The sequence below is a fragment of the Ursus americanus genome, chromosome 8 (assembly GCF_024610735.1).
Source record: "Ursus americanus isolate L20-20 chromosome 8, mUrsAme1.1.p, whole genome shotgun sequence".
Taxonomy (NCBI): domain Eukaryota; kingdom Metazoa; phylum Chordata; class Mammalia; order Carnivora; family Ursidae; genus Ursus; species Ursus americanus.
The window spans coordinates 31013301-31039819 of NC_142134.1; the positions used below are offsets into that span (position 1 = coordinate 31013301).

A 26519-nucleotide genomic window follows, 5' to 3' on the forward strand; every position below is an offset into this window, starting at 1 on the left:
AATTAAGTTCAGAAAGTTAAATAACTTCCTCAAAATTATAGTTAGTGAGACAGAATTCTGGTTCCACTTTTGTTTCAAGCTGTGTGTTTCATGTTTGTTAGCCTACAGCTTATTAAACTCCCACTACGAGTTCTGGAATGTATCTTCACATCCAGCCGTTATTTTTCTACCTTGCCATAAACAAAGACCAGGAAAGCTAAGGAGCCAGATGACATCAGGGCCAAAAGAGGAGTTCTGAGCAAACTGTTTACCAGGTTCTGCCATGCTGACATTGATAGCAGGCCACCATTTTATCTTAACACCGTTCACTATTCAGGTCTTATATGTATATATCACACAGTTTAGGGAACATTTTACATGTACTCTTTCATGTAATTCCTACAATAGTCTAGAAAGCTATCATTAATTCTGTGTACAGATGAGGAAGTGAAGATACAGAAAGGCCAAGCAGCAGCTATGTTAGGGGAGCCAGGATTGTGAGGCAGGTGTATCTCCTTCCAAAGTCTGGGCTTTCTTTCCCAGGCCTTCTGCCACCCATAATAGAGGCTGCCATTTATTATTAGACAGTGTGCTGGACAGTTTTACATACACGGTGTCATTTAATTCTGATGAAAGTCCTGCACATAAATGGTATCAGCTCATTTCATATAGGAGGAAATTGATGCTTAAAAGGGTTAAGTAGTCTGTGCAAGTTCACGTAACTATCAAGGAGTCAGAATTCCATTCTAAGTGTCTGTGCCACTGTTCACTAGTCCATGGAGCACAGCGTAGAGAAAAAGGAGGGAAAAGATGGAAGGGAAGAATGTAACTATGCGTGCTCCTTGTACAGTTTAATAGAATGAGCTTCACTAAGTGTTTCTCTATTAAATAGTTAGAAAATATATGCAACTAAACTAAGGTCCTATTATTAAAAGTTAATATTTCAGGGGGCGCCTGGGTGGCTCAGCCGGTTGAGTGTCTGACTCTTCATCTCAGCTCAGGTCTTGAACTCAGGGTTGCGAGTTCAAGCCCTGCATTAATATTTCTGTAGTGCTTCCATTGCACAAGGCACTACTCTAAGCATTTCACCTATATTGACACGTTTACACTTCAAAAAACCTCACAAGGTGGTCACTAGTATTATTTCTATTTTATAGACTTGAAAACTGCTAAGATTCGAACCCCACCTCTGCTTCTAAAGTCTATGCACTTAAAGCATTCTACAGTACTAAGATTATTTTGTAATTTTCCTAAGTGTTAGAAGCAATGACCGCTGAAAATCTTCATTTAAATTAGTGTTTCCCTTGGGTGCCTGGGTGGCTCAGTTGGTTAAAACTCTGACTCTTGATCTCAGCTCAGGTCTTGATGTCAGCGTCCTGAATTCAAGCCCTGCATTGGGCTCCATACTGGGCATGGAGCCTACTTAAATAAATAAATAAAAATAAACTAGTGTTTCCCTTTAAATGGGTATCATTTGGTTGTAAGATTATAATCAAGGCTCATACTGCGTGCAGCTGTTAAAAAAAATAAGGTAAATCTATGTCTCTCAACATAGAAAGAGCTTCAAAATATTAAGGGAAGAAAAATTGCACAAGGATGTATATAATATGATACTGTTTAATCAATATTCATGTTTTTCTATAGGTATATGTGTGTGTGTCTGTGTGTGTGTAACTGCTTAGTATGTTTTATAAGAAGATGGACCTTTGGGACACCTGGGTGGCTCAGCTGGTTAAGCATCTGCCTTCAGCTCAGGTCATGATCCCAGGGTCCTGGGATCAAGCCCCACGTTGATCTCCTTGCTCAGCGGGGAACCTGCTTCTCCCTCTACCTGCTGCTTCCCCTGCTTGTGCTCTCTCTCTCTGACAAATAAATAAAATTAAAAAAAAATACAGGCCTTAATAACATTAGTTGCTTCTGAGGAGAAGGAAAGGAGCCATATCAGGAAGTGGTCAGAGTTTCAGCTTCATCTCTAATGTTTCAGTATTTACAAAGAGCAGGAATTCACATCTGATTAAAAATTTATTGAAAATATTATTTGTTTCTCAATCTTCTGTTTTATTTTCTTCATTCTGATAAATGTCTTTCTCTTGCTTTCTCTCTATATATACACATATTGAAAGAAAATATATTTGTAATTTCTATTACATAAGTATAAATTGTAGCATGTGTATTTATTACATTAAGTGATTTGGGGAGAAAAATCTGGTTTGATATGAATTTATTTGTATGTACTCTCAGAAGTAGATATTTTTTAAAAGAAAAATAATTACATCTATTAATAAATTCACTATACCTCTGTGATACATGGAAATAACTGTTGTTGAACAAACAATTAAAAACTATATATATATTTTTTAAGATTCTATCCATCCTCTTGACAGGGAGAGAAACAGCCAGCAAGAGAGGGAACACAAGCAGGGGGAGTGGGAGAGGAAGAAGCAGGCTCCCAGCGGAGAAGCCTGATGCGGGGCTCGATCCCAGAACGCCAGGATCGCCCTGAGCCGAAGGCAGACGCTTAACGACTAAGCCACCCAGGCACCCCCTATTTCTTGAATCATACTATGACTCTAGGTTTTAAGGATACCTGATTGTTTTTATTAAGAGCTTTTATGTGAAGGTTTCTTTAAGGTATTTGTATATCTACCAATAATCTTCTTTAAACTCTTAATCCTAGTGCATTCCTAAAGTATTTCTCATTCAAATCCTCACAACCAGTTTCTTTTCCTTTAACAAAGTTAGTCAATACCAAAAAACTATGTTGCTTTCTTGTCAGGACTATGCTATCTCTGGGCTGTTTTCTTCAAGCCATTCTATGGGTTGAGGCTTCTCTGTTCAGACTTGTCTAACTAGTTTCATTTCAACTATTTGTAATTTGTTTTAATTTCTTTCGGCCGTAGACCTCTAATACATCTAGAGATGGCATGCAGTTGATTAGAAAGTCAAACTCAGGGGGTTCAGACCTTCACGATCATATTCTTCCTCCTGCAGATGATGTATCGGTAAGTTCAGTTTTCTTTAGCAAATGGCTTGCTTGCTCTACTGTCTGTCAGTGGCTAGATTCTCAGTATGTCGGAGCATTGCCTGTGAAGTGTCCTCAATGGAGTCAATCTGATGGATCTTGTGAGATTTCTGGAATTATTATAGCAGCTGCATTAATTAATCTCTGTAGTTGAAATCAATATTTTTGTATTAAAAATCATTCTTAGCATTATTTCATGTTGCCAAGTTCAGCAGCTGGGATTTTAGAAGTTAATGAAAAACTGTATTACCTTATGCTCTGATTGATTCTAGTTTTGGGAGATTGAGGAAGGTATTCAATTGTTTTAAGGAAAGCCTCCTTTAAGCAACTGACTGAACTTAACTTCTATAGCATTTCTCTTTTGCTGCTTTTCTTTATACCTTATAGTCAGTCCTGGGAACTAATGTGGATTGAGAGGTCCAGAGCTGCAGGACACCTGCCTTCCTCATAGAAATCTCAGGACTCCTGTGGGAAGAAGGGAAACAGGAGATCCAGATTGGGGAAAGCCTGTCTGCTTCCTAAATTGTCCCTATTAAATATTAAAGAAAAAAACTCAATTAGTTCAAGATCTTTTTTTCCAAAAGGGTGTTTGGTACATGCAAAGGAGAGGAAAAAATAAGATTCTTTGGGATAACTTAATATGCAGTTAAAATAGTGATTTTAAACATCCATGATGACAATAATACTTCCCCATTGCTTAGATTTATGCCACTTTCAAAACATTTTTACATATGTCATTTTATTTAATAGTCAAGACACCCTTGAGAGAGCAGAATAAGTATCATTAACTCCCATTTTAAAATGAGGAATCTGAGGGAAACAGAAATTAAGGGCTTCTTCAAATCTATAGAGCTGTATGATGACACAGTCCACGAGCGGCCACCCACAACGCCGAGGTCCAGACTTCCCAGACTTTTTCAGCCTCTCTAGCTGGCAAGGATTTTACCTGGGGAATTTCAGAGATGAGAATTTAACACTAGTTCAACCACTAAGTTAGTGTGAATTTCACTGGGCTTCCTTCCCCACTAATAAAATATACATTGTATTAGTCCTCTAGTGAGCACAAAGTAATTGTAAAAAGGTTTTGGAAGTTCTTAGGCAGGATCTACAAGGCTTCACACATAATCAGCACTCCATAAATATTTGTTGAACAAATGAATGAGTACACAAATGTAGGTGTCTAGCATAATATTTTGCTAGACAAAATGAGTATTAAAAATGAATGTTAAAAGTCATTGAATTAAAAAATGCATAATTCATGTTTACAGAAATCATATTGTAAAGCAGTAGTTCCAAGCTTTCATATTGCACATTCCCCAAATTATTCTTTTAAAAATATCCAGTCTCATGATTATAGACATCAAAAGTCCTCTTTTCTAACGAATATTTGTATGTTTATAGAAATGTTTTCAGTTTGGGACACATGGGTGTCTCAGTCAGTTAAGCGTCCACCTTCAGCTCAGGTCATGATCTCAGGGTCCTGGGATTGAGTCCCTCATTGGGCTCCTTGCTCATCAAGGAGCCTGTTTCTCTCTCTTCCTGATGCTCCCCCTTGCTTGTTCTCTCTCTCTCTTTCTCTCTCTCTCTCTCTTTCTGATAAATAAAATCTTTTTTAAAAAAAAGAAATGTTTTCCATTTAAGGGAAACCATGTTAGGAGTAATATTGGGGTTCAGTGCTATTGTTCAGGGTATCCATGACACTTGGTACAGAAAGGGGACAGTGGGAGACACTGAAGGTGTGGTTTCTTTAAGGTAACTTCACAGAACACTCATCCAGGATTTGGAGGATTCGCAGGAGATAGCAGGAAGGCTAATAGGAAGGCTTAAAGATTGGAAAAAAGCAAGTGCTTAATGATTACTATGACACCCTGTGTTTTACCTACAGTATTTCTACAATATATTTTACAGCCATGCTCACCATTTTTTTCTACTAACAAGAAATACAATGTGTGGAGACTTCTCAAAATATATTTGATTCATATCCTCACTGTTTCTGCTACGTTGAACCTTGGATCTCTTCTCCATGGGTTTCAGAACCATCTCTACGTTTCAGAGACAGTCCTTAGTGTTCAGATTTGCTGTGAATACCCAGCTGCATTTGCCTTTAGCAGTATCCACACCCTTATTCTTTCCTATAAACTAATTAATTGACGGATTCATTCACTTAAAATCTCAATTATTTCTCTTACAAAAGATAAAATACCAAATAACTTTATCTGAGATTACTGCCCTGTTCCCAGAAGTCTGGCATCATTCTCTTCCAACAGCTCATTATTTCCAGAATTGCTTATTAATAAATGCAAAAATTAGGTTCCTCCTCTTCATTATCATCCTTTAGAGAAAAAGATATTCCTGGGCATAAATTTTAATTTCAATTTGAATACTCTTTTCAATCAACTTGTTAATTTGCCAAGTTCATTCTCTAATATATTCAAAAAAACTCGATCTTCAGGGTTAAAACCAAAATAACAAAGTAATACCTCCATGTTACTTACTGATCACTAAACTTTGTATAAATTATCAACTAAATTTTACCACTTGGTTCGTTTTCAACAAACTCATAGTGCCATATATGGGCTACATATTAGCTTATTTAATTCTCACAACAATCCTATGATTAGGTGCCACAATTATCTCCACTATATAGATAAAAAGGTAACTGGCCCTACATCACAGCTCAGGAGTGAAAGAGTAGGGATTTGTGGCAGTCTGGAGCCAGATTCTGAGCTTAACTATTAGGATGTCCTGCTTTTCCTTCTTTTTGATAATTCTCAAGAGAAAATAACTTGTTGTTCTTAATGTAAAAACTGAGTAAAAGATTCATAGGGCTAAAAAAGATTCACTCCATAGGGCTTTATCTATAGTCAATAAATTGAAATACATATTCATATTATTGAGAGTGAAAGGCTATTTATAACATCTTCTTTGTTCTGCTTTCCCTCCTTTCCAATTGTGTGGCATATAGAGAATAATATACTTGTACATAAAGTAGGCAGGCTGGCAGATATGTACATAAAGTACTTGGAAACCCAGATGTTAGGAGTTTATGATCAGATAAGCATATGAATCCTTACTGGGTGGTAGCTTATTTTTAATTATTATGATAACATCTGTCATTTATTATCTATTTACAAAATGTGAATCATTTTCCATACATTATCTCATTTATTATTTACAATGCTCATATGAGTTAGCACTAATAGGGTAATAGCTATTACCCTATTTTAAAGAAAAAGTGCCCCAGATCATGGTTACTGACTTTAAATTCAAGCTATCCACACCATCCTACCCCAATACATTCACAGTTGGGCCTGTGAAACATCTTGGGCAATGACAACAGATTGACCCACTGGGGATATAAAAGTAAGCAACGTTTGAATAGTAGTCTACTGAGGGCTTTCACATTCATTATCACCATGGTCTGGTTACAAATGGGTCAGATAGCCTTGAAGTCAAACTGGTCAGGCCTTCCCTTCCCTTAGCTCTATTACCTGTGTTGCTTTGCCTCCTGAATCTTAATTTCCTCATGACTGAGCTGGTGATAAGGTGCTAAGGCCCACTCCACAAAGCTGTGACAACTATCATATCAGATAACTCCCATGAGAACTCCTGACCCAGAGTGGGAATTTGATGTGTGCTAGAGTACTTCATTTACTCACTTTATTGCCTCACATCTCTGGGTAGTATTTACTATCACCACTTTACAAGCAGAAAAACTGAAATTCAGAGAGGTTTCATAAACTTCTCAAGATACATGTCTAAGAATTACAAGCAGGGACTAAAACCAAAGTCTTCTAACCTTAAAAGGTAGAGCATATCCATAATACAAGGATGCTTGGAGAGGATTTGTCCAGGCAGCTGAAAACTTAAAGGAATTTTAAAAAATCTTTGTCAAAGAAAAATTCCCTGTGTTGTCCATTACCAAACTACTAAATTCCTTTCCTACGCCACCATCGCACTCACAACACTTCTGATACCAGCTAGGTGGGGTTTTCCTCCAAGCAATTCTCCAACACCAGCTGGGTGTACTACAATTCAATTCTGGCATTAACTGGAGTTAGCACAGACCCCACAGGTTAAGGGCTCAGTCCCATAAGACTGTCCCGGGCCCCACTTCAGACAGAAATCACAAGTCCAGGTCGTTATCACCTGAGTTCCTGACAACTGGCTATAAATTGGAGCTTCCCACAATCCCCTCCTCTGGCTTGATTAATATGCTAGGGTGGCTCACAGAACTCAAGAAAACAGATTACCTATTAGAGTACCAGTTTATTCCAAATGATATTAAAGGATATGTATAAACAGCTAAATGAAGAGATACATATGATGAGGTCCCAAAGAGTCCCCAGTGCAAGAGATTTTTTTCCTTGTAGAACTGGGGTGCACCACCCTCCCAGCACATATTATACTAACCCAGAAGCTCTCCAAACCCCATACTATCGGGATTTTTATGGAGGTATCATCACATAGGCATGATCAATTATGAGCTCAATCTTCAGCCCCTCTCCCCTTCCCAGAGGATTATGGCAGGTGGTGGGTGGGGGGAATGAAGCTGAAAGTTCCAAGTTTGTAACCACAGCTTGGTCTTTCTGGTGACTAGTACCCACCCTGAAGCTTTCTGGGAGCCCACCCAGAGTTACCCCATTGGAACAAAAGACACTGCTATCAACCAGGAAATTCCAAGGGATGTAAGGGCTCTCTGTCAGAAACTGAGGTTAAAGACCAAATATTAGAACAAAAGATGCTCCTAGTACTCTTATCACCTAGGAAATTAGAAGGGTAGGAGCTCTGTGCCAGGAACTGGGGCCAGAGACCAATATACATTTTTTTTCTATTACTTCACTATTTTTAATGTTCATTTTTGTTACCTTAATGGAAATTTATTATTAGTGCTATTTTAAATATTTATAGAAAAGAAGTTTAGAAAAATGTTTCATTGTGTTCAGTCATGTGGCACAGATTGAGACAAAAGCATTATAGGTCATACCATGAGCTTCACGAGGGTAGAATCCATGTCTTAATTCATCCATGCCTTTCTAAGCCTTGCACGATGCCTTAAAACAAAATAGAGGCTCAATAAAAGTTTGTGAAAAAGAAAAAAAGAAAAATGGGTGGATAGATGGACAAACAGGTAGATTATTGAATGGATATACAGACGGACAAACAAAAGGACAAAGGAGGAATAAGAAATATTATAACTGATCAATTCTTAGAAGTAGTTAGTTAGGACATAATTATGGTATACAAGGCTCTGATCTAGGCATTTGAATACAATTTATTTTTCACACATGCATAGCATCGCAGCCTGGACTTTAACCTCTAATCTGATACATATTTTACCAACTTTAATAGGTGGAACTGCATCTCGTGCCAAAACCATGATAGGACTTAACCAAACATACACAAATATACACGCACACGTACCACCACATAACATTTGGTGCTCTCTTTTCTAGTAAAGTACAACATTTTGTAATAAGTTTCTATTTTGTTACTCAATCCCTTATTCCCCCATTAATATTGTACTTGTAAAACAGCATCTCCATTTTGTTGTTACTCTGGGCCACAGTGGAACACATTTTTTGTTGATTAATACTGCATTAAAAATATTTTGGGTATTTTCTAATACCTTTCCAATCTGCACTCTTTCCTGTGGGGCCACTCCAAGATGATCCTAAAATCTGAAATGCTACCGGTCTCAAAAGTACCCACCATAAATATTCTAAAAGTAAATGCCCATTTTTCTCAGCATGGCTGATTTCTATCAAGTATATAATAATAATAACAACAAAAACAGTGACAATAGTTCACATTTAGGGGCACCTGGGTTGCTCAGTCAGTTAAATGTCTGCCTTCGACTCAGGTCATGGTCTTCCAGGGTCCTGGGATCAAGCCCCACATTGGGCTACGTACTTGGGGAGCCTGTTCTCCCTCTCCTTCCTGCTTGTGCTTGCTCTCACTATTTCTCTCTCTCCCAAATAAATAAATAAAACCTTTAAAAAAATAGTTCACATTTATATGGTATTAACTATTTGCTGGTCACTTGACATGGATTAATGACTTACTGTTCATATAAATCCTATAGGAAGGTATTAATTTCATTTCCTTTTTACAAATGGGAAGACTAAACACAAAAGAGCCAAATACCTTGCTTCATATTGCAGAGCTAGCAAATGGCAGGGCTAGGACTTCAACATGGGTAGTTTGGCCCCAGAGATTGGTTTCGTATCATTAAGGCTATACCACTCTCAGTTGGAAATCAGTTCAATTATGTTGCAGTAATTTAAACTAACATGTGATGCTGCTGTGCCGCTAACCCAAAGTCCAAGTTGAAAACTACTTAAGAAAGGCTTTGCAGCCATAAACTAGCACCATTTAACTTCATATTTTGCTAATATCTGAAGGTAGAAGAGAGTTAAATACCTATCCTATCTTAGAACACAGCCAGAGAAGGCCGTTTTACTAAATCAAGACAGGAAGATCTAGAATGGACAAGAATCTGAAATTCATTTCACTCATTAAGGTTGGGTAGAAAAAAAGACAGGGCTGCTAAGACTTTGGAGTAAATCCAGCTCAGCAAGCCAGAGGTGATTAAGCAGTGAGTAACTGTACAAGAAGTGGCAGCAGGTGGGCGTTTCACTCCATGTGGATGAAGTATCCACGGGAGTCAGGGAAAGTGTTCTTAATCCCCTTTAGTTCACGCTTTCCTCTTCCAGCCTCAAAAATATATATATATTTTTTTAATTTTAAGAGAGGGAGAAATGTGGGGAGGGGCAGAAGGAGAGGAAGAGAGACAATCTTAAGTAGGTTCCACACCCAGTGCAGAGCCTGACTCAGGGCTCAATCTCACAACCCTGAGATCATGACCTGAGCTGAAATCAAGCATTGGTCACTTAACCAACTGAGCCACCCAGGTGCTCCCTGCCTTGAAATTCTCAGTTATGCTCCTTTTTTGCCAGTGTGCCAGATTTCCATCCCTGAGACTAGGGTGAAGACATTTCCTTAGGTAGGAGAAGAAGTAGAGTCTTTTCTTTTCTGGGGTCCTCATTTTCCTTTTGTGAGTCCCCTGAATTCAGCTCAGCTTGAATAATTTCATTTTCCACAGAAAATTTGCTCTTACTCACGATGGTATTTTATTCAATTTTGCCCATGCTCCCATTGCCCCACCTTTCACTCCTACCCATAATGGGGAGTTAAACCCAGAAGCAATATCAAAGTTTTCTTTGTTTCTTCTCCTTTTTTTTTTCTGGAAGTTATTTTAAAGTTATTATTTAAATTCTTGTTAGTTAACATATGCTGTAATACAGGTTTTAGTAGAATTTAGTGATTCATCACTTACATATAATACCCAGTGCTCAACACAAGTTCCCTCCTTAATACTCATCACCTGTTTAATGCATCACCCATCCACCTCCCTACCTCAACCCTCAATTTGTTCTCTGTAGTTAAGAGTCACTTCTGGTTTGCCTTCCTATTTTTTTTTAATCCCATTTCTACTATGTTCACCTGTTTTGTTTCTTAAATTCCACATGTAAGTGAAATCATATGGCATTTGTCTTTCTCTGACTTATTTCACTTAGCATAATATACTCTAGCTCCATCCACCTTATTATAAATGATAAGACTTCATTCCTTTTGATGGCTGAGTAATATTCCATTATATATATATATATATATATATATATATATATATATATATATATATATATATATATATATATATATATACACTACATCTTCTTTATCCATTCATCAGTCAGTGGACATTTGGGCTCTCATAATTTCACTATTGTTCATAATGCTGCTATAAACATCAGGGTCCATGTGCCCCTTTGAATCAGTATTTTTGTATCCTTTGGATAAATACCTAATAGTGCAATTACTAGGTAGTAAAGCAGTTTTATTTTTAACTTTCTGAGGAAACTCCATACTGTTTTCCAGAGCGGCTGCACCAGTTTGCATTCCCATTAACAGCGTAATACAGTTTTCCTTTCTCCAGATCCTCGCTGACACCTGTTGTTTCTTGTGTTGTTCATTTTAACCATTCTGACTGGTGTGAGGTGATAGCTCATAGCAGTTTCGATTTGTATTTCCCTGATGATGAGTGATGTTGAGTATCTTTCCATATGACTGTTAGCCATCTGTGTGTCTTCTTTGGAAAAAATGTCTACTCATGTCTTCTGCCCATTTCTTAACTGGATATTTTGGTTTTGGGACATTTAGTTTGATAAATTCTTTACAGACATTGGATACTAGCTCTTTACCTTACACAACATTTGCAAATATCTTCTCCCGCTCTGTAGGTCACCTTTTAGTCTTGTTGATTGTTTCCTTCACTGTGCAGAAGCTTTTTATCTTGATGAAGTCCCAATAGTATATATTTGCTTTTGTCCCCCTTGCCTCTGGAGACGTGTCTAGCAAGAAGGTACTGCAGCTGAGGTCAAAGAAGTTTCTGCCTGTGTTATCCTCTAGGATTTTGATGGATTCCTGGCTCACATTTAGCTCTTTCATCCATTTTGAATTTATTTTTGTGTATGGTGTAAGAAAGTGGATTCAGTTTCACTCTTCTGCATGTGCCTGTCCAATTTTCTCAACACCATTTGTTGAAGAGACTGTCTTTTGACATCCATTGGCATGCTAAATGGTTCTCCATCCCCTTACTTTCAATCTGCAGGTGTCTTTGGGTCTATAATGAGTCTCTTGTAGCAAACATATCGATGGGTCTGGTTTTTTTTATTCATTCTGATACACTATGTCTTGATTGGAGCATTTAGTTCATTTACATTCAGAGTGATTATTGATAGATATGAATTTAGTGCCATTATATTACCTGTACAGTTAGTGTTCCTGGAGATTTTCTCTGTTCCTTTCTAGTCTTTGTTGCTTTTAGTCTTTCTTTCCCACTCAAAGAGTCCCCTTTAATATTTCTTGCAGGACTGGTTTAGTAGTCACGAACTCCTTTGGTTTTTGTTTGTCTGGGAAATTCTTTATATCTCCTTCTGTTCTGAATGATAGCCTTACTAGATAAAGTATTCTTGGCTGCACATTTTTCCTATTCAGCACGTTGAATATATCATGCCACTCTCTTCTGACCTGTCATGTCTTTCCATGCTGATGGGTAGGGGGGGAAATGGCCTCAGCCTGCAAAAACCCAGAGTGGGGAGTTTGTGCCTGCTGCTGTTCAGGAAGTCCTCACAGAAGAGTGAACAATCTCCCCTTTAGTGTCCCAGGCATCCCTCAGATCTTTGCTTTCACCCTGTGTCTGGACTGTCTGCCCACCTGGCAGCAGAGTCCTCCTCTGCTTTCTCTCGGGTGCACAGCTGGGTTTCAAAACTCCAAATTTTAGAGACCCACTGTGGCAAGAACCTGAACTGATCCTCCGGGGGACAGTCTTGCTGCATTGGGGCTGGCGCTGGTTTGTCCCAGAAGGGCAATCGCAAAAATATGCAGGGGCTTAGAGTTTATGGTAAAGTACAGCAAAAAGCCAGTGTCCGGATTAGCTGCCCTCAGCAGGCATCTCTGCTCATATGCTAATGAATAGGGCAGCTCAATGGTGCCAGCCAGTTCTTTTGTTCCCTGAGGACAGTGCCACCTCTCTCAAATGCACTCCAAGGAGGGGAACTATCTCTCTCAGTGCCACCCAGGGGATCCTCAGAGCATGCTCTCTGTTCCTGGGCCTCTGCCCTCCTTCTTCACAGGAGCGCCTCTATGCCCACCAGGCTCCACCCAATGATGGCATGAACTTCTAAAACTTCAGTTTGAGCTCCACTGCTTGTAAAAACTTGCAATAATCAACCCCTCTTGTTTTCCCCATCAATGGTTTTGGGGAATTGTTTTACTTGTGCAATGTCCTGTGCTCTCTTCCTGCCGCCCCCCACCCCGCACCTGTCTCTCTGTCCTCTCTCCCAGATCAAGGCTCCCTCCCCTACACAGCACCAGTGATTCTTTTCTCCCCCACATCACGTCTCTGCATCTCCTACCTTCCATGATGTGGCCTTTGTTCTCCCTCTAGTTGCAGTTTGTTCTCTCAGTTCTAGGTTGATTTCCTGCGTGTTCAAAATGATTTGATATTTATCTAGCTGTGTTTAAGGGACAAGGCAAGCATAGGGTTCTCCTACTACTCCACCATCTTAACTCCTCTCCCTCGTTTCTTCTTTTTTTAATCTCCTGACAAGCATTCCGTGAGTATCACAGTGGTATTAATACATCTAGAGGTATGTTTTCTAAACTATTCTGTGGAACATCAGAATCCCACCAGATATCAGTAGATACGGTGGTTTTTTAAAAAGTACATTTGAAAAACTTTCATTTCAGTCCAATTTGATAAATAGTATTCAAGTATTTACTGAGAGTCTGATGATGTATGGGGCACTGGAGTTGTAGCAGTGAACAGAATAGAATATATACAAAATCAAGATAGAAATGCTACTCACCTTTACCTCCATTTAAAGCCAGATTCTGAGACTTCTAGAAGTGAGGATCCTATCTAACTTTAACCCATTTTTTCCAAACCTATTTCAATACTGGAAACCTCCTTCCCCCCCTCCCAAGAAACATTTCTGGAGAAATGCCTCAATACTGTAGATGACTTTTTCACTATCTTCAAGATCTTACACACTTTTAGGGTAAGAGGATATTTGTACACATAGTATCTCAATAAATAAAACATACAGGGAATTTGTGGTAGCATGAAAAAAAGGGTCAAATTAGATAAAAACCTTCAAAGTTTACAGACAACCCCAAATATGGTCATCATTCCATCAGCCCTTACCCTCTCTCCTTTCTCCCCCCTCCAGATGACCTCTGCCTCTGTTATAGCAGCCTCTGTGGGGAGGGGAACAAGGGAATCTTAACTTTTGAAAGTTCATCAGAATGTAAAGCCAGTAGAAAGGAAGAAAATGTGAAAGCAAAAATAAATTAAAACCTTAACCACAATGAAGATGGATGGTCTCTCGGATCAAATAACCTCTCCTTTCACTTCATAAAACTCTTCATTTGCCTTTTATGCTGCTTGAAATATCACACATTATTCATTTGAATTAACATGAAGCCTGTTCTGAAAAATGTAAAAATCATTCTCAAAAAGAAGTTTGATATTACAGACAAAAATGGGCTTTTGAGTCACAGAGGCCAAATAGGTTTTAGTTCTGCATACTGGCTATGTGAATTGAGCAAGTTATTTACTTGTAAATATGAAGATAAATAATTCTATTGACAAAAGTGTTTGGAGGGTAAATTGTGACAATATGCCAACAACTCCTACAAAGTCAGCACTTACTGCATAGTAGCTCTTGTTACCACTTTTAGTATTAAATGGTCATTCCAAAATAGCCACTGTGGAAGACAGTATGAAGATTCCTCAAAAAGTTAAAAATAGAAGCATCCTATGATCCAATAATTACACTATGGGTTATTTACACAAAAAATACAAAAACACTAAATTCAAAGGGATACAAGCATCCCGTGTTTATTTCAACACTATTCATAATAGACAAATTATGGAAGCAAGCTAGGTGTCCATCCACAGATGAATGGATAAAGAAGAGTTGGTATGTGTATATGTGTATGTATATATGTAATGGAATATTACTCAGCCATAAAAAAGAATGAATGCTTGCCCTTAGCAATGACATGGATGGAGCTACAGAGTATAATGCTAAGCAAAATAAGTCAGTCAGAGAAAGACAAATACCATATGATTTCACTTATATGTGGAATTTAAGAAACAAAACAAAAAAGGGGGAAGAAAGAGAGAGAGAGAGTCAAACCAAGAAACAGACTCTTAACTATAGACTCTTAACCAAGAAACAGACTCTTAACTATAACAAACTGGTGGTTACCAGAGGGGATGTGGGTGGGGGGATGAGTGCAATAGGTGAAGGGGTTTAAGAAGAATACACTTATCATGATGAGCACTGAGTAATGTGCAGAAGTGCTGAATCACTATATTGTACAGCTGAAACTAATATGCCATTGTATATTAACTATACTGGAATTAAAATAAAACAGAATTAAAATAAAATAAGATAGTCCCAGAGTACCCAGACAGATATTCACATATCAGAGTATATTAGGTCACCACAGAAGGTTGCTTTTTTATAGCAAATGTCTGACTTCAGTGGCTCAAAGGGAATTTAATTTTTCACTGGTAGAAGGAGAGTTTGGCACTTTGGTTCTAGAACAATTTTCCTCCAGGGATGGGCACCATGCTAGGAAAAGACGAGCAAAGTTTTCTGCACCAAAGGGCTTCTAGGAATTTAGTGCACTTAGCACCTTTGTTCAGTTACATTAGGAGTTAAGAAGTCTTGTAGGTGGCCTGGAAAGCTAACCAATGGAGACAAACCATGAGAGACCCTGGACCCCAGGAAACAAACTGAAGGTTACAGAAGGGTGGGGGGTTTGGGGGATGGGGTTACAGGGTGATGGGTATTAAGGAGGGCATGTTATGTGATGAGCACGGGGTATTATATGCAACTAATGAATCGTTGGAGATTGCATCAAAAACTAAAGAGGTACTAACTGAACATAATAAATAAAAAATAAAAAAAACAAAATTAAAAGTGAAAAAATAAATCAGATAGTATATTTTAAACTTCAAGAAACTGACTTTCTGAAGATTTATGGGAACATAACCTGTCTATAAACTGGCATTTGTATAATAATTACATGTATTTACATTTGTACAATGATAACATTTATCTACAAGAAAGCAGAAGACTAATCTTGAAAATAGAAATATTTAGAGTTTACAGATAAAATAATAAAAGGCACGTGGTTGACTGAGGAGTGAGCCTAAGGTGCTGCCTTCAGGGAAGGTCTTTCTAGAAAAAGGAAAAACCATGTGGAGGAAGAGATCTATAATATCTTTTGCTGACCCAAACCATCATTGAACTCACATATATAAAAGTCATCAGCTTAGAGCTTGGTTACTGAAGAAATGAATATCCTCACTCAGATCATTAACAGTTCATACTGCTCTATAGATTCCTCAAGGTGTGGATTTTTCAGTCTGCAAGACTGCAGAAAGCAAGGTCACAAAATTATTCACATTATCATCGTGTTTTCATTGACAACGTCTTTGGAAATATCATGCTATGAATAACCAAACTTAATGAAGGTGAAATGAACATGATAAATTGGATGAATATGAATATGAATAACCAAATTCAGTGAAGGTGAAACGAACATGATAAATTGGATTTCACACAGATTATATGTTGTGTTTCTCTGGATAAGTATTATCTATACTTGCCCTTTCTTTAAAGGAATGCAGAGTGCTAATTAGATCATAATCAGGGATTAGTTTTAGTTTTCTTCCCATTTCAAGTTCTAAGAGTTCACTTTGTATCCCCCAATTTTTAGTTGAGTAAAATATCCCTTAGTTTTCTAATTGTATGTTCAACATAAAATTCCATTTTAATGAAAGGTTCTCTACCACCCCCACAAAAATTAGAAATTTTAAATCTTATGTACTTTCTCTGAAGGCTATAGAAATTTCTGTCCATTTTCATGAAAGTCATATTTCCAGCTATGAAAAAATTTTAAAAAGACTTCTAAATTTCCCACCCCCCCAATGTACACATTTCTTCCTAAATTTCTGTGTATCTGAAATCCTTCATAATAAAGACTTAAAAGATAACAAGTAAATGAGATAATAGATTTGAAATCACTTTGTAAACTCTAAAAGGATAGACAGAGAAAGGAGGGGGGGGCGGGGAAAGTGTTGGAGGAAGAAGGAACAGTCCTTTTTCAAGCATGTGTGCTACTTTGGACCACACTGCTAAGAGAAGTCAGGACTGGCCACCACAGAGAGCCAGTGCCTCCAGAAATAGAAACCAGGAGCAACATCACGGATTCTCAGATCCTGATTTTTTTAACACCTCCCTTCACACCAAGATGACCTTGATGAAAATTGAAGACAAATGTCTTCTTGCTGGGAGATGTAGACCAAAGCAACTTGATCTTATCCAAAAGAGAACCAGAAAGCCTGTAACCGATACCATGTAAGAGTAACTGGTGAGTTTTCTTTTTCACAGAACAGTGGTATTTGGCACCCGAAGCAGAGGTTTGGAACCATGGATGATCGCCCTTCTCACTGTGTTATTACTGACAGTGGTGTCAGTGACCATTGGTGTTCTGGCTCACTTGTTAGTCTCTGGTAGGTAAAAATTATGGATTTCATCCAGTTTGGTTTCATTTTTCTGCAAACCTTCATTTGTATTTATGTACATGTAATTTCATCCAAAACCAGTTTTGTACTTTTACCAGCAATGCCCACATTTAGAATTTTTTAAATTTATTCAGTCATTTTGTTAAGAAATAATTACTGACTGCCTATTATATGTAAGTACTTTTCTGGATGACTCAAGATAAAGCATTAAGTAAAGCAGACCAGTTTTCTATCTACTTATAGCTCACAATCTAGTATTCTTTTGAGCTTTTACACAAAAGATCAAAAATAATAACTGAAATTTACTTAGTAACTCTAATCACTCAAAGTGAAAAACTATGACAAATTAGTTATTAATTAGTTATTAAAATTGGCTCATTTACTCATCATTCTATCCACCAACATTTCAAAGGCAAAAGAAAAACACATGTCCAATGAAAAATAATGAATTTTGAAATAACTGGTAAACTATGGCTATGGCAGAATATTGTTACTTATTTTTAGAGAAAATTTTATTCTTTCCAAAATGATATTCAGGTATTTTTTTCAATTGCCTAAATAAATAAATAAAATTGATATATTTATAAATACACAAATACAGCATTTCAGAATTCTAAGTTGCATCTTTCTCAGCACAGACTGCAAACCATTGACATTTTTTGGCCAATCTCCACAGTCACTCACACAGATGTATATGATAAAGCACCTAGCTCAGGTTGCTTCCTTGAATGGTCTCATCTATTGTCATCTTCCTCAGATTTGGTGGGGAGTGATGAAGACTCTATCAGGAGCTTTAAAGGTTTTAAGAACACAGTTCTGGGCCTCCCATGACAACACCACCTGTAGTTTATGCCAATGGCCAAAGATTCTTAGGTCAGTTAATTTGACAGCACAAAAACCCCTTTATTATGACTATAAGGTTTGATAACAATATGGATTGTACAGATAAATATCAGGGGGACCAAAAAAGCACTACAGAGTCCAAGATGTCCCATGTAGGAGATGTACCATCCTGAAATCCCTCTTTCTTTCCTAGCTCCATAACTGGGAAACCCATTTTATCTTCCCTGAGCCAGGCTTCCCAGGGAGAGATACTGTTCTGTGGTTGCTCCGTTCTCTGTCTTTAACTCTTTGCAGCTTTCTTGTTCACCCCTGCCCCCCGCCACCAAGGCCATACTCCTAAGATTACCAGATTTCCCAGGAATCTCCACTGCTCTCTGTTTTCTTACTTTTCGCAGTAGCCAAGTGGACATCTGACTGATTCACTCCAGTTACACAGTGTTCTTACTTCCCACCTCTGACAGTTTTTTCCTTTCCTTTTCTTGTCTTTCTTACCGTGCCTGGCTCTCCCATTACAAATCAAAATTCACAAGGATGTTCATTTACATCTACTTCCAGTAGAGTATCAGGTGGTATACATTTCATTGTCCCTCAGCTAGGAACAGTATGGGAATTAATTGATCCAGTTCCAGAGTCAAACTGTCTAGATTTAAACTCAGGCCACTTACTAGTTATACAGCATGGAGCAAGTTACTTAACACCTCGGCCTCACTTACTTCACCTATGATATGCAGGTAACACCAATCTTAGAGAGCTAGAGTGAGGACCAAATGAATTAATACATGTAAAGTGCCCAGAACAATGTTTAGCAACATAGTAGACATTCAGTAAGTATCACCTATTATTAACATAAAACATGAATCATTATTTTCATTAATATTATCATGAACCTGAATTTTAAAAATCTCAGCAATAATTCAAGACTTTATATTAGCCCCATTACATTTGTGCCTTAGATCCTGAAAGCTATGCCCATATCACGTAATTTCCTACTTTTCCTTTGTATCACAGGCCAGAATATAGAGTATTATCATGGCACCTTTAAAATTTCAGTTCTACGAGTCAATAGTAATTCTGGACAAAACAGCACGTACCGACTTAAGGACTTACGGGAGATGAGTGAGAACTTGGTAAGTCAGATGATATCCTTTCTGTTGTAAAATAACGTAGATGGAAGGGATTTGGGGATCATTTCCCTCAATATTTCTCAAAAGATGATTTTCAGACCACTTGCATCAAAATCAGCTTGAAGATTCCCAAGCCCCACCCCAGACTCACAGAATCAGTGTCTAATGAGATGGGTAGGTAGGGATGAGAGAGTAAAGGAATCTGCATTCTAACAAACAGTGATCCTGATAAACCACTCTTTCTAACTCAATCATCTCATCTAAAGGTGAGAGAACTGAGGCCAACTGTATCCCAGCCTATGGCTCCCCCCATTGCTCCATAAGATCACCCAAATGGTAATGTTTAGCCATATCAGAAATGGTTATTTGTAAATCCACATGCTTTTTCCATAGGATCACACCCCCCCCCGTAGGATCACATTTTAAGTTTTAAAATATTTTTAAAATATATGAGAGAAGGAAAGATAATCGCAAATATTCATTTTATCTCACAAACATGCTAATAAAGATAAAATAGCCAGACCTATTGTGTAATATTCAAATGCAATACTAATAATTTTGTTAAAACTAAAATACAGGACTGCCCTCAAAAAGGAAAAAGTAAACTCAGTTATATAATAGTTCTCCTCAGGATGTGTGTGAACCATCACTCAAAAACTGAGTTCAGTTTAACTTCTTTGACAAGGAAGCATGGCAGTACGGTTATTTCAAAAGGGTGGGAATGGCAGATGTATTGGTTTGTTTTAGTAGTAGAAGTATTTACTTTAGTTCAAAACATTTCCTTTCTTTCTCAAATCAATTTTCGTATTTTCATATCACATCTGATCTTTATCCCTATGCACACTCAATTGCAACATATTTGCAATAATATCATGGAATTTACAACCTATATTTTCAAGCCTCACTAAATCATGCACTTTTATTCCATCTTCTGTCTTGTCCCCCCAAACCATTAATTAACGTTTAGAGGCCGAAATATATTCTTCCATTCTTTTATATCTACAGCACCTTAGAAAACAGCATTTGCAATCATTTCTTGAGGAATGCCAAAAAACCCTTGGATACATGCCCTAGTACTTCCTTTATTCCTCTAATCCTGAGGGATTCCACATAACTTCTTCAACGTAAAAACAACAACAAAAAATAATCAGTCTCTGATATACAAATTCTTTGAACTTGGGAAATGTTTATAAATAAATCAAGAAAGTTTAAAAACCTGTTTTCTTTACATTTTATAGCCAACATTGTTGTTTCTTTAGGCTAACCGAGACACTGTCTTTCCTGAAGTAAATGGACAGGAAAGGAATAGATCTTTTAAAAGGAGAAGAAATGCAGAGGTGCATTTATAATAGCAAGACTGTTTGAAAGCGGACTCTTAAGTTTCAGTAAAGCGTGCATTACTAGGAGCGAAGGAGCCTCAGGTGCAAAGGCTGAGTTAGATGGTAACACATCACGAGCACTAGCAAGGCCCTTCTGTGGTCAGCATTATTTTTCTCATAATACATGCCATTCACCTCTCCCTGCAATCATTCTTTTCTTTTTTTTAAAGATTTTATTTATTTATTTATTCAACAGAGATAGAGACAGCCAGTGAGAGAGGGAACACAAGCAGGGGGAATGGGAGAGGAAGAAGCAGGCTCATAGCGGAGGAGCCTGATGTGGGGCTCGATCCCATAATGCCGGGATCACGCCCTGAGCCAAAGGCAGACGCTTAACCGCTGTGCCACCCAGGCGCCCCTGCAATCATTCTTTTTTTATGTATTATTTTGTTTGTGTTCATTCTTGTAAAAATGCATTTTGTTGTTTTGTATGCACATGCTTTTAATTTATTCTTTGTGTTATAAATCACTTGTCTTAGTCAGTTTGGGCAACTATACCAAAGTACCAGACACTGAGTGGCTTATAAATACCAGAAATTTACTTCTCAGAGTTCTGGAGGCTGTAAATCTGACATCAGGGAACAGCATGGTCAGGTTCTGGTGAGGACCCTCTTTCAGGTTGCAGATTTCTAGATGAGAGCAGATCTGAAGGGCTCTCTGGGTTTCTTGTTATAAGGGCACCAACCCCATTCACGACCTAATCACCTCTCAAAGGCCCCCACCTCCCAATACCATTACATTGAGGGTTAGCATTTCAACATATGAATGAGGGGGAAGGGTTGGCAAATATTCAGTCCATGGCATCACTTTTTGTTTCATACTTTTTTACTCAGATCTGTTTTTTAAGCTCTATCCATGTTGCTAAATGTATATCTAATTCATTGCTATTGGCTGCCACAGAATGATTCATAGTGTGTATCTGCCATATTTTACCTCCTGCCCATCATCCCAAGAGATGCTGCACTAAACTGCCTCCTACTTGTCCCCTATGGACCTGTGCAAGTTCTTCTGAAGGCAGAATTACTGGGTCATTGGGTATGCATCCCCTTAGTCTGACTAATTAGTGCTGGATTGCTCTTCAAAATGGCTGAGCTAGTATACGCTCCCATCAGCAGTGCCTAAGAATTCCTATGTCCCCACATCTTTGTCAGCACTGGGTATTATTTGGCTTGCTAATTTCTGCCAGCCTAATAGGCAAACCATTATATCTTATTTGTGATTCGATTTACATTTTTCTGATTACTAATGAGTTTGTGCACTATTAAATATGTTTGTTAGCCGAGTTTTCATTTTTATAAAGTGCCAGTACCTATCCTTTACCTTTTTCTCTATTAGAGTTATTTTGTTTTATTAGTGTTATTTTCCAGGAGTTCCTTATATTTTCTAGATATGAACAACTTACTGGTTGTAGAAGTTAAAATGATCCATTCTGTTTTCTATTAATTTGAACCATGCTGTCCTTCATGAAATAGAAATCCATGATTTTGAAGTAATTATCTTCATCAATTTTCTTTGCCTTATGTTCATGTTTTTAAAGTTTTTTTAAAGAAGACATTCCCTCTCTCTAAGTCATAAAAATATTTTCTTATATTTTCTTCTATTAAGTTTATAGTTTTACCTTTTATATAAGGTCTTAATGTATCTAAAGTCCACTTTGTGTGTAACGTTAGGTCGAGACCCTTATATTCTGCTTATAAGTGAGCTAGTTTTCCCAATTTAGCTAAATAATCTTTCTTCCCAATATCTGGTATGATTGTTCAGCTCTTTACATTTCTTAGCCCTTGAGTCTTGCAGAAAAAGAAACATGATCTATCTCCTCAAGTCGCTTCCAATTTCTTTGGAAAGATGAGAATAACACACATGAAACTCAGCAGCATGACATAAGGACTAAATTATATGTTGAGGACCGTAGGGGCAGAATAACTTCAAAGAAAAGGAATTCAACTAGGTTTCCCTTGGTCAAGAAAGACTTTGTATTCTTTAGCCTGTTTAAATGAGATAGGTATCCTCTTTCCTCCACTCACCACCAAGTTACCTTCTGAAGAATTACACAAAGTGTTCATGCCTCACTCTGAGCCACTCCTGTTTATTGTTGCTAAATCCCAATGAATGAAACCAGATTATTCGCTCTGCCCTATATGGGTGCTAACTAGACAGCCAAGAAAGACAGGTTGCGGGTCCTGTTCTTCCTCATAATTGGGGATTTACTGATTTGAATGCAAATGGGGGTGCAACAGTAAAATGAGTTTATGCTCGGATACGCTAAAAGAACTCCAGTAACCAGACACCAGTAATTCATGACACTCCCAAATAGATAGGTCACTTTCTTTAATTATTATAAGTTTGGGTAGGGTCACTGGCTGAGGTAGTACTTTATTTGAAGAAATATATTTCAGCAATATCAGGAAATATTCTTAAACTATAGGCTCATTACAAATGTGAAAGCTATAAGCTTGTAATACCATAATAATAACTAACATGTATTGGGTGCCAAGCAGTACATTAAGCACCCTATATGTATTATTTTATTTTAGTTAATCCTCAAAAACAACTTTATGAGATTGTGCAATTACTATCACAATTTTACAGATGAGAAATCAAGGTACAGAAAAGTTAATTTACTAAAGATCATACTAGTAAATGATAATAGTTAAAATTTGAGACTACATATTGTTAATAAACTTCCATCGTCCCTAAGAATCATCTGTGTGATTTTACTTCCCATCTACAATCCCACAATATTCCAGATATCAAGTAATTATCCCTGGTACATTAGTCTCTTTCAATTACACTGTCAACATGGACCAGTGACCATCGTCCGCATTAACAATGGCAGCGGCTGGGAATTTTCTTAAGGTTGTCTTCCCCTAAAAAACACCGTTCTTGTGCCCAAGGAGCACCCGGGGACCCCAGAAAAGGGCCTAAAATGATTCTCAAAATATCCTTGATACTATGCATCTATAACTGGAACTCATAAACAGAAAGAGATGTAAGGATATAACAAATTAGAAGCACTCTCTCAAGGAATTAGAAGACAAAAGTGAGAGATTTGGCTCTGATCAACACTGAGGCAGGAAGTGCTTCTACCAAGAAAAGTCAACTGAGTCAAGGTAAACTTAAACTTAGCAAAGGTATTAGTCTTAAATTTTGGAATGGCATAAGGTAACAGAAGTAAAAGATGTTCCACGGTTGGTGTAGGGCTGCGGCCCAAGCCTAGAGACAGGAAATTGGATTTGGAAGATTTGAGAAAAAACTATGCAGACATTATTAAGAAACTTCATGTTCAGAGGTTAGAAAGATTGGATGTAGAGTATGGCTGAGTCCTTACATGAGAACACAGACTTACATTTATTTTGTAATTAAAGATTAGGCATATCTGAAAGAGGAAGATGTGTATCACTGCACCTCTAACTTCAATGTGTTTAATTTGAATCCTGGAAGAAAAAGATAATTGTTGTATATTTCATGTGTAATCTGCAATGTAACACAGCAAATGAGACCACACTTTACAGATAAGAGAACTAAGCCTCTGAAGTTAAGGTCCACAGCTAGTAAATGACAGGGGAAGATGTGAAGCCATAGAGGTCATTTGAAACGTGCTCTTTCCATTAAACTGTTCTACTTGTCAGGAAGGAACTCAGCTAAAATAGGAAGCTCAGGTCTACATCAATTTTTCTCCCATTTAATATTTAAATTTATTATTTTCCTATTTTTTAATTTAAATTTAGTTAGTTATAAATTACATACGCTGTGCTAGGTAACTTTTACTTAAGCAACACATTGGGTTTATTTATTATATAAATATGTCCTCCTCCCGCACTTTCCAGTATCAGCTTTGTGTTCAGCTTTATTGAGATAAAATTTACAGATAACATTGGGTCAGTTTATGGTACAAAACATGTTGATTTGATATACCACAAAATGATTATCCCTGTAACACCTCCATCATGTCACATAATTACCCTTTCTTTTTTGTGGTGAGAACATTTCAGATCTTACTCTCTTAGCTATAATCCCCATGTTGTACATTAGATCCCTAGGATTTATTCATCTTCTAATTGGAAGTTTGTACCCTTTCATCAACATCTCCCTGCTTCTCCCATGCCCCCACCCCCACCCCCAGCCTTGGTAACCAACTTCCTACTCTGTTTCTGTAAATTCAGCTTTTTAGATTCCACATATAAGTGATGCCATACAGTATTTGTCTTTGTCTGACTTATTTCACTTAGCATAATGCCCTTAAGTCCTATCCATGTTGTCCCAAATAGCAGCATTTCCTTTCTTGTGCCTGAATAATATTCCTGTGTGTCTGTGTGCATGTGTGTGTACACACACACACACACACACACCTTTATCCATTTATCCATTGACAGACACTTTGGTTGTTTCCACATCTTAACAATTGTGAATAATACCACAAGGAACATGGGAGTGCAGGTCTCTCTTTTGTATCCTCTTCATTTCCTTTGTATATATACCAAGAAGTGGGATTGCTAGATCATAAAGTAGTTCTAGTTTTAATTTTTGGAGAAACTTCCATACTGTTTTCCATAGTGCATGCACGAGTTTACATTCTTCAGAAGAGTGCACAAGGGATTACATCCTCTCTGACACTTGTTATCTCTTGTCTTTTTGATGATAGCCATTCTAAAAGGTGTGAGATGACATCTCATTGGGTTTTGATTTGCATTTCCTTGATGATTAGTGATACTGAACCCCTATTCATGTACCTGCTGATGATTTGGTACATCTTCTGTGGAGAAATGTCTATTCAGATCTTCCACCCATTTTTTAATCAGACTTTTTTTTTTTTTTTTTTTTGCTGTTGAGTTGTATAGGTTCTTCATATATTTTGGATATTAACCCTTTTTCAGATATATGATTTGCAAATACTTTCTCCCATTCCATAGGTTTCCTTTTCATTTTGTTGGTGACTTCCTTTGACCTGCAGGAGCTTTTTAGTTTGATAGAATCCCACATATTAATTTTTACTCTTGTTGCTTGTGCTTTTGGTGTCATATTCAAATAACTGTTGCCACAACCAATGTCAAGAAGGTTTTTCCCTATGTTTTCTTCTAGAAGTTTTATGGTTTCAGGTCTTATGTTTAAGTCTTTAATCCATTTTGAATTATTTTTGAGATAGTGTATAGGGGCCCTATTTCATTCTTCTGTAGGTGGTTATCCAGGTTTCCAACACTATATACTGAAGAGATTATTGTTTCCCCCATTGAGTATTCTTGGCTGCCTTGTTAAATATTAGCTGATCATAAATGTGAGGGTTTATTTCTGGGCTGTTGATTCTTTTCCATTGGTCTGTGTGTCTGTTTTTATGTCAGTACCCTGCTGTTTTGATTACTATAGCTTTATATTAGAGTTTGAAATCAGGTAGTGTGATGTCTCTGGCTTTGTTTTTCTTTCTCAAGATTGTTTAGCTATGCAGGGTCTTTTATAGTTCCATACAAGTTTTAGGATTTTTTTTCAATTTCTGTGAAAAATGCCACTAGAATTTTGATAGAGATTGCATTGATCTATAGATGCTTTGGACATTATGTACATTTTAACAATATTAACTCTTCCAATACATGAATGAACATAGGATATCTTTCATTTATTTTTGTCTTCTTTGACTTCCTTCATCAAAGTGTTACAGTTTTCAGTGCAGAGATCTTTCACTTCCTTGGTTAAATTTATTCTTTGCAAATAAAGACAACTTATTCTCTTCTGATTTGGATGCCTTTTATTTCTTTTTCCTGCTTGATTGCTCTGGCTAGAATTGCAGTACCACTTTGAATAGGTGGTGAAAGTGGGCACCCTAGGTGTCTTGTTCCTGATCTTAGAGAGGAAGATTTCAACCCTTCCCTGTGAAACATTATATAAGCTGTGGGCTTGCCACAGGTGGCCTTCATTATGTTGAGGTATGTTCTTTCCATTTACAATTTGTTGAGCATTTTTATCATGAAAGGATGCTGTATTTGTCAAATGATCTTTCTGCATCTATTGAG

At 37.4% G+C, this 26519-nt stretch overlaps 1 protein-coding gene and 1 long non-coding RNA gene across 3 annotated transcripts in view; one reads left to right on the top strand and one right to left on the bottom strand.

Annotated features, from left to right (window-relative positions):
- Window positions 1-26519, bottom strand: part of LOC148109557 (uncharacterized) — a 296308-nt gene that overhangs the window by 67814 nt on the left and 201975 nt on the right. The gene's annotated exons all lie outside the window — the stretch shown is intronic.
- TMPRSS11A (transmembrane serine protease 11A) overlaps window positions 2974-26519 on the top strand; it is a 49151-nt gene continuing 25605 nt past the window's right edge. The window contains exons 1-4 of the mRNA XM_087863916.1: window positions 2974-2981; window positions 17023-17159; window positions 19023-19145; window positions 24172-24176. Coding sequence (XP_087720042.1) covers window positions 2974-2981; window positions 17023-17159; window positions 19023-19145; window positions 24172-24176 — 273 coding nt within the window. The remainder of the gene's footprint in view (window positions 2982-17022; window positions 17160-19022; window positions 19146-24171; window positions 24177-26519) is intronic.